The sequence below is a fragment of the Fusarium venenatum genome (assembly GCF_020744135.1).
Source record: "Fusarium venenatum strain MPI-CAGE-CH-0201 chromosome Unknown EDB82scaffold_2, whole genome shotgun sequence".
In the NCBI taxonomy this organism is placed as follows: domain Eukaryota; kingdom Fungi; phylum Ascomycota; class Sordariomycetes; order Hypocreales; family Nectriaceae; genus Fusarium; species Fusarium venenatum.
Window position 1 is genome coordinate 5252020 of NW_027072130.1, and position 12217 is coordinate 5264236.

At 47.1% G+C, this 12217-nt stretch overlaps 5 protein-coding genes across 5 annotated transcripts; all 5 read right to left on the bottom strand.

Annotated features, from left to right (window-relative positions):
- Window positions 1-512: 512 nt before the first annotated feature.
- Window positions 513-2175, bottom strand: EDB82DRAFT_499060 (uncharacterized protein). Its single transcript, XM_025734904.2, has 5 exons — window positions 2003-2175; window positions 1523-1952; window positions 1356-1473; window positions 1250-1299; window positions 513-1203 (listed from the first exon to the last, which is right to left on the bottom strand). The coding sequence occupies exons 1-5, from the start codon at window positions 2133-2135 to the stop codon at window positions 561-563; spliced, it is 1374 nt and encodes a 457-aa protein (XP_025585664.2). The 5' UTR covers window positions 2136-2175; the 3' UTR covers window positions 513-560.
- A 422-nt stretch (window positions 2176-2597) lies between these two features.
- On the bottom strand, window positions 2598-4621 carry EDB82DRAFT_499063 (amino acid permease/ SLC12A domain-containing protein). Its single transcript, XM_025734905.2, has one exon. The coding sequence runs from the start codon at window positions 4169-4171 to the stop codon at window positions 2630-2632; it is 1542 nt and encodes a 513-aa protein (XP_025585665.1). The 5' UTR covers window positions 4172-4621; the 3' UTR covers window positions 2598-2629.
- A 785-nt stretch (window positions 4622-5406) lies between these two features.
- EDB82DRAFT_171574 (pectin lyase fold/virulence factor) lies at window positions 5407-6651 on the bottom strand. The gene is made up of 3 exons (XM_025734906.2): window positions 6161-6651; window positions 5937-6109; window positions 5407-5888 (listed from the first exon to the last, which is right to left on the bottom strand). Exons 1-3 carry the CDS (start codon window positions 6598-6600, stop codon window positions 5521-5523), a joined length of 981 nt encoding a protein of 326 aa, XP_025585666.1. The 5' UTR covers window positions 6601-6651; the 3' UTR covers window positions 5407-5520.
- A 1035-nt stretch (window positions 6652-7686) lies between these two features.
- Window positions 7687-9784, bottom strand: EDB82DRAFT_555606 (uncharacterized protein; the record flags this gene model as incomplete). Its single annotated transcript, XM_025734907.2, has 1 exon — window positions 7687-9784. The coding sequence occupies exon 1, from the start codon at window positions 9646-9648 to the stop codon at window positions 7687-7689; it is 1962 nt and encodes a 653-aa protein (XP_025585667.2). The 5' UTR covers window positions 9649-9784.
- A 1297-nt stretch (window positions 9785-11081) lies between these two features.
- EDB82DRAFT_524466 (uncharacterized protein) lies at window positions 11082-11602 on the bottom strand (the record flags this gene model as incomplete). Its single annotated transcript, XM_025734908.1, has 2 exons — window positions 11082-11291; window positions 11345-11602. 2 exons carry the CDS (start codon window positions 11600-11602, stop codon window positions 11082-11084), a joined length of 468 nt encoding a protein of 155 aa, XP_025585668.1.
- Between the last annotated feature and the right edge of the window lie 615 nt (window positions 11603-12217).

Sequence of the window (12217 nt, forward strand, 5' to 3'; positions counted from 1 at the left end):
CGCTTGGTCAGTATTGAATCTGGGGTACCTGTCGAACCACATCACATGGCGCAAATAAAGCCACTAACAAAAGCCCCGTGATCTCTACAGAACTAATAGAAATGGTATTGTATATATGATGGATCACGAATAAGATTTCGAACAGAGGATCGAACCGTTCACTCGGTACAGCAAACATCGCCATTCACTTAAGGTTAATATGGATAAGCTCAATGAGACATAAAATGGTCACGAAAGAGCAAACTACCTATATATAATGTAATGAGTCTCTTTCCTCATACATACGACCATACCTACCAGAAAATACGGGATCCCGTCCGCTCTCCCATAGTCAAGCTGGTAAGGGGCGGATTAGTAGTTGGGTCGGTGACGACCAGCGAATCCCCGCTGTTGTATGTTCTTTTTGTTGGTTTTATAAATCTGGACTGTTGCAGGGCTTGTCTATCGAGTAGGTTAACCATGCGGTTAAATTATTTTTATCTAGCATTATCGACATGCCGGGCGAGAAACTGTAGACTATAAATGGAGTTTCTATTGCAGATAAGCAGGAATTGATCTATCTACCCTCTCAGCATCGCCTCGTATCTATCTCGTCTATAGTCATCTTCGTCGTCGCTATTGGAATCTGACGATTCCAAAGACTCCTCCTGGCCCCCCATTTCATTCATAGCTATATCATCTCCACCCAACTTGGTATAGGCCATCCTCTGCCTCCAAGTCTTATACTTCCTGATTGCAAATATGATTGCAAGCACAAATGCCGACATCAGGACCGCCATTATGCCTAACGATCTCCACAGCCTCCAACCTCTAATACAGCAGGGATACCACGCCATGAAGACACCAACGCCCCATTCTTTCCAACCCATCTTTCGCGGGTGGTCTCGTACAAGGCCCTTGCGAACAAGATGCTTGAAGCGCGGACCGTTGGGTCCAGAATTGAATCGCTTGAGGCCGAAATGAGGAACTGTTTCCTGGCGAGGATCAGAGTCTGGATACTTGATATCTCCCCAGTGGCCGATGAAGTCAAACCACGAGGTCAGGTTTTGAGCAGGTTCTGTTGCGGATGGCTGCATAGGTGATATTATCGGTGTAATGGTGAATGTGTCGGGATTGAAGCGGTAGAAGTAGGCTGACAGGACTGGGTCCCATATCTTGCCCTTATCGCAGTAGTCGAACATGGCTGCGTTGTGAAGTTGATGCCTGTGCTGTTAGTATGGGTTGCAAACTGAGTTAAGGAAACACTTACCCTTCGGCCAGATAATTAGCATGAGAACCGAGGGCGCTGTATACCACAGGCTAAGACTTTAGTTAGTAGAATTCCAATGATCCAATAGCGGCTATGGTTCACGTACTCTACCATTGGTTATGTTGACCCTTGAGTCGTCCCACTTGAGTCCAACGCCATCGACGTGCTGGCTATAGTACACACCAACAGGGGTACCGTTGTGGAACCTCACCATGTTGTGTTCCCTGGGGAAAAGCGTCAGTTTGATCTCTATCCCAATGCGGATTTACTAACCAATCTCCAACATGATCACCAAAGTGTATCCCGGATGATAGGTTCTCGCCTGCAACGTAGTGATTTATTGGCTCCAGGACTTGAGTGATATTTGGTCCCTCGTTGAACGAATAGAAGTAAAAGTAGAAAGCGTCGACGTCCATGTCACTTTTCTCTACCAAAATCACGGCGCATGGCACAGAATCGTGGATTTGCCCGTTAACATCAGGAGCCTCGCCCAAAATCCAAGGTGGGTATGTCAAAGGGTCCTCCTTAGAAGTAAGAGCAACTTCTTCACCACCATAGCCATTGAGATCTCCAAGATTCTCTAGGTCAAGTGAAGATGGACCGCTGATTGGCTGCCCATCAAGTTTGGGGATTGTGTTGGAGATGTGAGCTGCGAGATCGCTCGGCATGAAGCGATCTTCCGAGTGAAGCCATACTAAAGGCGCTGCGAGATTTATTAATTTTGGTGAACAAAGAATTCGCGATATAACTCACCATGACTAGCAACATAATCGGGGCATCGGTTCAGACCCGAAGCTTCCGAAACAGCAGGATTAAAGACGCTGGCAAGACTGAGCAGAAACAGCTGTTTCTGTGCAGTCATTTGAGTCAACGCGCCCCCAAACATCCCAATGCCGTCCCGTCAAGCAGGATCTTTGATGTTTGTGACTTGTTGTCAAGAAGCAAACAGATCTAAACCCGATCTGATGGGAGACACCAGGGCCAAATGGCTTATTCAGCATCGGGATCTTCGGCTGAGATGCGTCGCGTTGATTGGTGATATCGTATCAAGACCTCCACTTCCAAGTCGTGGTGGACACTCATGGTAAGAACAGACAAAGGAGATAAGAATAGGTCTCAGGGGAGATTGTTGATGACGCGTGGACAAAAAGAGAAATTATCATACAAAAACCTAAGAGGGAGAACGGCTCAATGAAATTAGTCTAGCATGTTGACAAGGAAAAAATTGGGGGGACAGTTGAATCACATCGACAATTGAATTTAGGTATTGACTTCTGGCAATGATTAGTCCCTTCATGATATTCGTAAGTATAATGCTGAAAATAAATTAATTAATTGAATTTTATAAACACTTATTCTACAGTTTAAATACGCCTTTAATTATAGTTCGCTTCCGGTAATAAGATCCATCTCATTCAGTGGCACAGTCTTGGTTCTGAAGAACAACTTGTGACCAATAACCATAACAAGGAACAAAATCAAGCTGATATAGTTCGTAAAGAACTTGCTGGTATCCCACTCGATGAATACTTCAAACCCACTAGTGATTATGATCAGAGAGCTGAAAAACAAACCATACCAAGATAGATATGGCTGCAGAGGGGCGACATAAGGTAGACTAGTACGAGGTATCCCTTGAAGCGAAAGAGCATTCATGAATCGGATATGACAGAGCGAAATGATGGCCCAGGCGATAAACCCTGCAACAGAGGTAATGCTCAGGAACCAGTTGAACACAACTGTGCCGTTGTTGGACAAGTTGAGGAATGACAAGAAGCCAACCGCTGCGCAGACACCGACGGCATTGTATGGCGTTCCAAATCGGTTTGTCTTCTTCAAAAATCCGGGTGCATGGCCCGAGTCGGCAAGAGAGATCAGGATTCGGCTACTGGAATAAACATCGGAGTTGGCAGCAGTCAAAACTGCAGTCAATAGCACTGCATTGAGAATCGATGGCAGAATAGGAACTCCGGCCAGCTGGGCGACGATAACAAGAGGGGATGCTGAGGCGTCGTGCGATTCACTGAGGAGGCCTTTTTCAGTTGAAGGAATATTCAAACCGAGAAAGAAGACGGTGGCGATAAATATCGAAAACACTCCCCAAAAGGTCCAACGCATCGCTGAAGGAATTGTCTTTCGGGGATCCTTTGTTTCGCCTGCCCCGATAGCCACCAACTCGGACCCCTGATAGCTGAAGCCTGCGGTAATCAAAACCGACCAGAAGCCAACAAATCGTCCAATATCACCTTCGACGATGTGTTCATTGAACGCACCAGGGTCTTTCCAGTATTTGAATCCGAGATACCCTTGGTCTCCTACACCTGCGTTGACGCATATTGAAAATATGATAAACCCAATGATCGTGACGACTTTGATGCTAGAGAACCACATTTCGAATTCTCCGAACCAACGAACAGGCATAAAATTGGCTGCTGTGAAGAGTACCCAAAAGACAGCGATCCAGATTCCAATATTAAGATCCTTCTCCCAATATTGGATAATCAAGCCAGCCGCTGTTAATTCAAGAGCAAAAGTGATTGTCCAGCTGAACCAGTAAATCCAGCCCATAGCGAAGCCAAACGTAGGATCGAGAAAGCGCGTCGCATACGTGGTAAAAGCGCCCGCCACAGGGATATATGCTGCCATTTCACCAAGAGCTGTCATGACGGAAAACAAGAGGGTTCCAACAAAGATGAAGGCAATAAGAAGCGATACGGGACCAGCTGTTGCCAAGGCATTTCCTGTTCCGATAAAAAGGCCTGTGCCAACGGCAGCGCCTATGGCGATGAACTGGAGATGGCGGCCATGAAGAGCTCTTTCAAGTTCTGTGCCTGTGGTTTCGGGGTCGTGTTGAAGAGATTTGATTGAGGGCGTTGACTCGTTGGCCTCGTGTTGAGGGTCTGATTTAATGTGCAAGTCCATCGTGATCAATATAGAGATGTGTCTGCCAAGATGAGAACAAGAAATCAAAGGGGCAAGCGGAATGAATCATCCCTTTATTCTTTTTAGTTCCGGCGACATAGCGAAAGTCGGACCCCCCATCAAGATGTAGAGGTGATTATCATGTCCGAAGACTCTCAATACCCAGGAGTGGTTGACCATCTTGTCGTTGAAAGGCGGATTTAGTGGAGTCAATGAAGCTCAAATACAATTACCATTAGATAATAGTTTGTCAAAATGTTCAATGTTGTTTTTACCCCAGTTACTGAACATGACCCTCGGGAAAGCCATACCTTGCCATGTTTGTTGTATGCATCTCGATTTTTTTTGGCGTTGATCTAGCTTCGATAGTCACGCCTTGAAAGAACATATGAGCTGCTCAATGCTTATATGTGGATTCTCTACTAGCCTAAAATAGAATTTGTAGTGTACGGTGCGTTAAATATGTTGTTCTCTAGGAGAAATTGAAGTGTCTGCATTATGTCTTGCAAGGGCGGATGTCGATATTGGGCGTAGTGGGTCAAGTCTCTGAAGGGCGGAGGCTAGAATTTGTCACCATCGACACCTTCTGTTTATGGTTACCTTTGGTAGTCACCATCATAAGTTTTTGGCGATTTTATGCGGGAGACATTATTTTCTAGCTGATAGAGGTAATTAGCAGTCCTGACATTAACTTTGTCAGGGCTAGACTTTGTCCGACATCGCAACTGTCAAACTGCAGGACTCACGAACCATGACGATTGAAGCCCCTTCTAGCGTTGGTGAATCCCCGTTAGTTATATACACGCACTCGGACAATAGAGTTATAAGCCCAAAAAGGTGCCACCGATATCGATTTGAATAGCCACCAGTCATTGCCGACGTGGTGTTATTCTGGGAGAACAAGTAACACCTGTATCAACTTATTTCGGCGAAAGGATTGACAAGGATACTTCGTCACAGGTATGCTGACTTCAGTCCAATCCACTTATTCCAGGGAGTTACGAGTAAGCCCATGACTATTAATCGAACCTGCTAAAACAAAATATGTTTCTTTTCTTTTTATAGGATCTGATCTATATCATTGTTTTACGGAAGATTTTGCTCCGAAAACCCAGTTGACAGAAGATGTCTATACGAAGCCTTGTTTCAAATAAATTATATGACGCGGCCAACGCAAATAACAATATGAATCATATTTGTATGATCTAAGAATTGAAATGTGTAATAGTTTAATTGATATGACCAAGTTTTAGGAACCACTCGTGTCAATGACTTTCAATATGTACAGTGAATGAAGGCATCTTGGTATCGCTCTATAGGAGCAACTATCTGCCCGACAGTTGACTTAGTTACATGTAAGAAGCATCATAGAATCCCTTGGAAGCGTAGCTTGATGTAAGAACAGTGGAGATAGGAACAGCAGAGCTCAGCTTCTTGGAGAACGAAGCACGGGCACCGGTAGAACCAGCACCTGTGTTGCCGAACTCATTGAACTGGACGTGGGCAGTGTTCTCTTCACCCTTGTTCCAGATCGACCATCCGGCAGGATGGATGACAGCGCTCATGCTGGTCTTTTGGAATGTCACACGAGCGTACTGCCTCCAGGGTCTGCCGAGGTAGTAAGCGCCATTGGCAACATTGTTACCGGCAGCAGCGGCAATATTGCAGTTGTTGAAGACATAGTTGGACATGTTGGAGTCAGAGTCTCGGCCGTTGGCTACATTCGTTAGCGGTGTTTTCTAAAACCTTCTGTTGCTCGACTTACCAGTGATGTAGCCGACAGAGGCAGAGACAACGCGAAGGTCGTTCTTCTCGAACCAGACAGACGCGCGCTGACCAAAGATAAAGTCAGTAGCACCAGCGATCATGCACTTGGAGTACAGCTGGTATCCCTCGTTGGCGAGGAGGGTATCTTGGAACCCAGTGAGAGCGACACCACTATAAGAAAGTTAGAGAGGCTCTCCAATAATCACTGTGGATTATACTTACTAGTATCCACTGTCTGCGTACGCGCTCAGAGCGACAGCCTGGCTACCCTGTCCATAAGTGTTGGCAACATTGACGTTGTACAGCTTAAAATTTGTAGCCTTGACGCGAAGCGTGGCACTTCCGTCATTGTTGAGGCCATCTGCTTGGCTTTTTTTCGCCGTGATGGTGACCTTGTTACCAGCATAGCCGCTTGTGTCGGTGGTGTATCCGTACATGGTCAGCTGGGCGCTGCGTGCAGGAACAAGAACCTGTTCGTTGTAGGTTCCCTGGTCGATGAAGATACATTGGGTTCCCGGGGCAGTGGTTGACAGAGAGTTCACCGCAGACTGGATGGTACCGAATTGACCTCCCTTCTTGACCGTGATACATCCACTGGGCGCCGTCGTTCGGCTAGCAGCCAGCGCCGCAGTGACGAAGTTGAGAGTTGCAAAGAGCTTCATGATGAGGTGTATGTCAGAAGGGATCAAGGCAGGCCAATGGTTGATCCAAAGTGACAACGGCTGATGCAGGACTTATATATCATGGCCGTGTGCAAAACCCCTAATATTTATGTCTCCTGGTACATTCTCATGTATAGTAGAGTGCAGCCCTAAACCTTAAACGCAGGGTGGTATTCATTTTAAATGATTGGTGGAGAAAAGCTGTTCAAGGAAATACGAGGCCATTTTGTCCAGGATCAATGTTGCCTCAGTCTGGGGGTTAGCCTGTGTCCCCCGGAGTGTAAACCTCCGCAGTTGGTTTCAACCGTTTCAAGCCCACTGCCGTTTCCCCATAGCAGTTGACTTAAACAAGCATAGCAGGGTTATATCGATCGATTTATAGTCCGTTTGGATCATGAACAGAGGGATTTATTTGGTGGATTAATATTTTCCACATGCACTCTAGGAAATCCGGGGTACACAAGTTTCATGGTCCCCCAATGTGCAATTTTTCCACTAACTTAGTAGCGTTACTCTATACTTTGTGGTCAGATGCATCGTGCCCAAAGTGTGAAATTGACTTTCTTACGCGTTACAGTTACATTGGCAGACTCGGAGCAGGGGTTGGGATTGGGGGGAAAAGACTAGAAAAAAGTAAAAAGAAATGAACAAAGCAAATGCGTCAGGCAATTGATCATTCAAGCAAGATGTAGAGTAGATGATAGAGAAGTAAATTGACCTCTGAACACAAAGTCTAAAGACTATGGAATACAACTCGTTCCCCAAAGCCCAAAGCCATCGCCAATCAGAGAATCTCCATCCAGTCGTCGATATTACATACGTGTCTATCGTAAACTATTTTAGGCCGACATATTCGACAAAGGCACCCATAATACATAAGATCATGAAAGATAATAAGGTAAATATCCACTGCACAGAACAGGCTGCCCACTAAGAAGGTAAGAAGTGAAGTCGCAGGAGCCCCAATAGCAACGGAGTGGAAATAGAACTTCGAAGCGAAAAGTGTGCGCGCACTCGGTCAGGCACGATGCATTTCTGGAAAGGCGTTAGTCTGAGTTGGTACTGGAATTGGGGGTGGGGGAAATACTAACAGAGGAGAGCAAAGGCTCCGACGGCAATGAGAGCCAGAACGGGGCGGACACGGTCACCGCCAGAGACAATGACAACATCATCGCCGGAAGGCTTTCCGTGCTTGCACACAGTAGGCTCGACGAAGGGAACGACGTCCCATGGGTTGTAACCGAGGCAGACGGTGTAAGCCTCCTTGCAGGTCTCGATAATGGCACCAGAAGCATCGCAGCAGGCATTGTAGACAGTGGTGCACTGAACACAGCACTCCTCCTCAGAGCCAGACTTGGAACCGTGGTAGCCAGTGTCGCCCTTGGACTTGTCACCGCCGGTCTTGGAGTTGTAGCCAGAGTCGTTACCCTTGCCGTTGTAGCCAGTGTCGCCCTTAGACTTGGAGCCAGAGTTGTCTCCGTGCTTGCAAACAGTAGGCTTAACGTAAGGGGTAACATCGAAGGGGCTGTAACCAAGGCAGACGGTGTACTCGCTCTTGCAGGTCTCAATGTCGTGGCCATCAATGGAGCAGCACTCATCGTAAACAGTGGTGCACTGAACACAGCACTCCTCCTCAGAGCCAGACTTGGAACCGTGGTAGCCAGTATCACCCTTAGACTTGGAGCCAGAGTTCTCGTACTTGCAGACAGTGGGCTTGACGTAAGGAACAACATCGAAGGGGTTGTAGCCGAGGCAGACAGTGTACTCCTTCTTGCAGACCTCAATGTCACCCTTCAGGCAGCACTCATCGTAGATAGTAGTGCACTCAACACAGCACTCCTCAACAGTGATCTCGATCTCCTTGTGGCCGCTGTTGTTCTTGGAGTAGTCACCCTTGGACTTGTAACCAGAGTCGTACTTGCAGACAGTGGGCTTGACGTAAGGAACAACATCGAAGGGGTTGTAGCCGAGGCAGACAGTGTACTCCTTCTTGCAGACCTCAATGTCACCCTTCAGGCAGCACTCATCGTAGATAGTAGTGCACTCAACACAGCACTCCTCAACAGTGATCTCGATCTCCTTGTGGCCGTAGTTGTCGTACTTGGAGTTGTAGTAGTCCTTTCCGTGGCTGGTCTCGTACTCCTTGTAGTAAGACTCTTCGTGCTTGCAGACAGAGGGCTTGACGTAAGGGACAATGTCGAAGGGGCTGTAGCCGAGGCAGACCGTGTACTTCTCCTTGCAGATAGCGATATCGGCACCGGGGATAGCACAGCACTCATCGTAGATGGTAGTGCACTCAAGGCAGCAGTATTCGGCAGTGTAGTAACCCTCGTGGTAAGACGAAGTGGAGTGAGAAGAGGAAGAGTAGTGACCAGACTCGTAGTAAGAGCTGTACTTCTCGTAGAAGTAGTGCTCGTCATACTTGGATTCGTAGTCAATGTAGTACTGCTTCTCATGCTTGCAGACGGAGGGCTTGGCGTAAGGGACAATGTCGAAGGGGCTGTAGCCGAGGCAGACAGTGTACTTCTCCTTGCAGATAGCGATGTCAGCGCCAGGAACGGCACAGCACTGGTCGTAGACGGTGGTACATTCGTAGGCGCAGATATCAGGGGTGAAGCAGCTTCCAGTGCCGCAAACGCACTTGCCATCGTCGTGCTTGGGAGGGTAAGGCTCGTGCTTGCAGACAGTGGGCTTGACGTAGGGAACAATGTCCCATGGGTTGTAGCCCAGGCAAACAGTGTAAGACTTCTTGCAGATGGCAATGTCAGCGCCGGGGATGGCACAGCACTCGTCATAAACGGTGGTACAATCGTAGCAGCAGACCTCAGGGCTGGCGGTCTTGGTTGGCTTGACCATGGTGGTCATGGTACCAGTCGAGGTGGTGGTGTCAGTGACGGTGTCGGGCAGGGCACTGGTAACTGAGGTGGGCACGTTCATGCCGCCAGTGGTAGTGGTGATATCCGTAGTAGGAATAGGAGTCGTCTGGGCGAGGCCAGTGGCACTCATAGCCACGGTCAAAAGACCGGACAGAGTGTGGGAGTATCTCATCTTGGAAGACTGAGACTGGGATCAGGGGAAAGAGAGTGTATTAAGTTGGGTAAAAAACAAATTGCAGAAAAGAGTGAATGTCGAGTGGGTTAGTAAAGAGTGGCAGTCGCAACCGAGCTGTAAAAGAGTGATGCTGGTTGTGCTGAAGAACTGATTTGGAGGGAAGTTGAGGACCTTCTTATACTCGATTTGCCCAACTCAAGGACCCCTTTGAACCCGTGTCGAGTGCTAACTCTGGTCCCTCCCTCGCCTCTCCAGACACAGTAGGCGCGTTCTGGAATCTGGGGAAGGGGGCTTTGGAATTGGGGAAATTCGATATTTCCCCGGATCAAAGTGCTAGTCTGTAGAGCGCTTCCAGGGAGGCGGTCAACTTGGGAGAGGGATTTACCACTCTAGAGAGACATGCCCCTCGATAATGTTTCAGTTATGCATATTTTAGCAGTGGATATCAGATGCGCTGGCTTCCTCTAACCTCGTATTTGTGTCAAGAATGTGTTAAGATTGATGCGGAATTGAGGACGGATAATTCTATGGTCGCCGGCTTGGCAGAAAAATACTTGGTGTTATAGATGAATGGCCTGAATCAACAGATGCATTCACAATAGAATTCCGAGTACACTTGTTCTTGGCTTTCAACGGTCGAAAATGTTTTGAGAAGGGAATTCACCGCCACAGGCACAAAGTTACTGTCATTTTTGCAGCTGAAGGGAGAATGAGACATTGTCTCGGAACCTCGCTTTAACCTCAATTCACCCTACAGAACTACCCAATTGGAGTCCATAAAGCAATACAACTTCATGCCTCAAGTAGAAGGAGGCTTGCCGAAAGCCGATGCCCAGACTTTTTGGATTGGAAGTTGAACTTATGTAGCGTATAACCTTCGCCTGACCTTGGGATGAAGGAACATGCATCCCTTCGATAAGGCAATATGTGACCCAGCCATCTCATCCCAAAATACTTACCGCTAGATCATACTGAGACTTGTGATGCTGTCTTTGAACCAGTGCATTGCCGCCTGGGCAAAGCTTGTCTGCTTCTTCGAGTCAGCTGGCTGAGGTCAAGGGCACAATAATTAAATTATTGTGAGACGATTCAATCAAACTCAATACTGAATCCACTTAGATTGGTTCGAGAATGTACTCTTTTTCCGGAGTTTCGGACCTCCTCTTGGTCGGGACATCGCGCGGTGATTTGTGGCGCAAGAGTCATTTCAGACGGTCTCACACGATCCCTAGAAATGTTTCACCGCCGCCCAAATAAACAAATATGCATTTTTTTAACCTTGAGTACCTTATTCGCTTAGCGCTCTGCATGCCAATCCAAATTGCAGTCAGATAACACGTTTCGTCGCCACTAATGCTATCGAGTGCAATGTGAACAGATTCACAAAACAAAACCATTCTGGATACGAGGACATTATCGTTGGAATTAGATTACGGCCATATGGAATCAGGTGTCAAATACTTTGTCATAAGAAACAACTCGCTATTGCGATCCACCAGTCTCTTCCCGAAAAGGAGACTGCAGAGAATGTATCGAACCACGTCGTTCAACCCTAGAGCCTCGATACCCCCAGCCGCATCTATCATACTGATAGCTCCCAATACGTGCTTCGCAGCCATCGAATGGTTTCCACACATAACCTATTATGATATGAGTATCTCTTGTGTGTCTGTCCAAGAGAAATTACACTTACTTCATCGAAAGACAACACGATAGTCATCGACACAGCTTTTCGTCGCGAGGATGATTCATCTATAAACATGGATTCTTGCACGCCTCGCAGATAACGTAGTTTGTACCAGATAGCCATATCAGCAAACTCATCTTGTAGCTCGATCAAAGATAGATGGCGGCATGCGGCAAGCAGAAATCCTCGAAGGATGATGGGATCACTGGCAACAAAGGACATCCAGTGGCTTCTTATATCCATGACCTTCTCTTTTAGGCCCATGACTACAGGACAGTAGGATATTTGGGCGGGTAGGACCGTTTGTATGTCTGCCCCATGGTTTAGTGTCGTTGACATCAATACCGAACATCTACCCTACGCCTGACTTACAGTGGTTCAAAACAAAGTGTTCCATGGACGAGAGATGCTGACGAAGACGGCAAATTCCATCTGATTGGAAATCACCAGACAGAATACGTGGGACTGCAATTGATGGTTTTTCTAATTCTTCTCGTGTGTTTTTTGGCCCCGAGTCGTCGCAACTATCATCGTTTTTGCGTCCCGCCTTGGCAATATTGTATTCTGCCACATGCCTTCTCCGAGTTTTTGCATGAGCGATGCGAGCAGCATGAGAATGGACTCGACGTGTTGTCTTGGCAGAGGGTCGTTGACCTGGATTAGATATAATAATAAAATTCATAGTTACATCTGTGTAATCAAATATCTAGATAGACTGCAAAGTTGTATTTATTCTTCCAATGATGGCACAAGCAAGCAAGGTTCATCCTTCAGTTCAATTTGTCAGCGTCCTCATCCGCTATTCTCGCATGGCCAAGAAGTGCTCCTACTATATTGAGACTAGTCTGCCACTACGCACTATTCACCCTTTCGTGATTG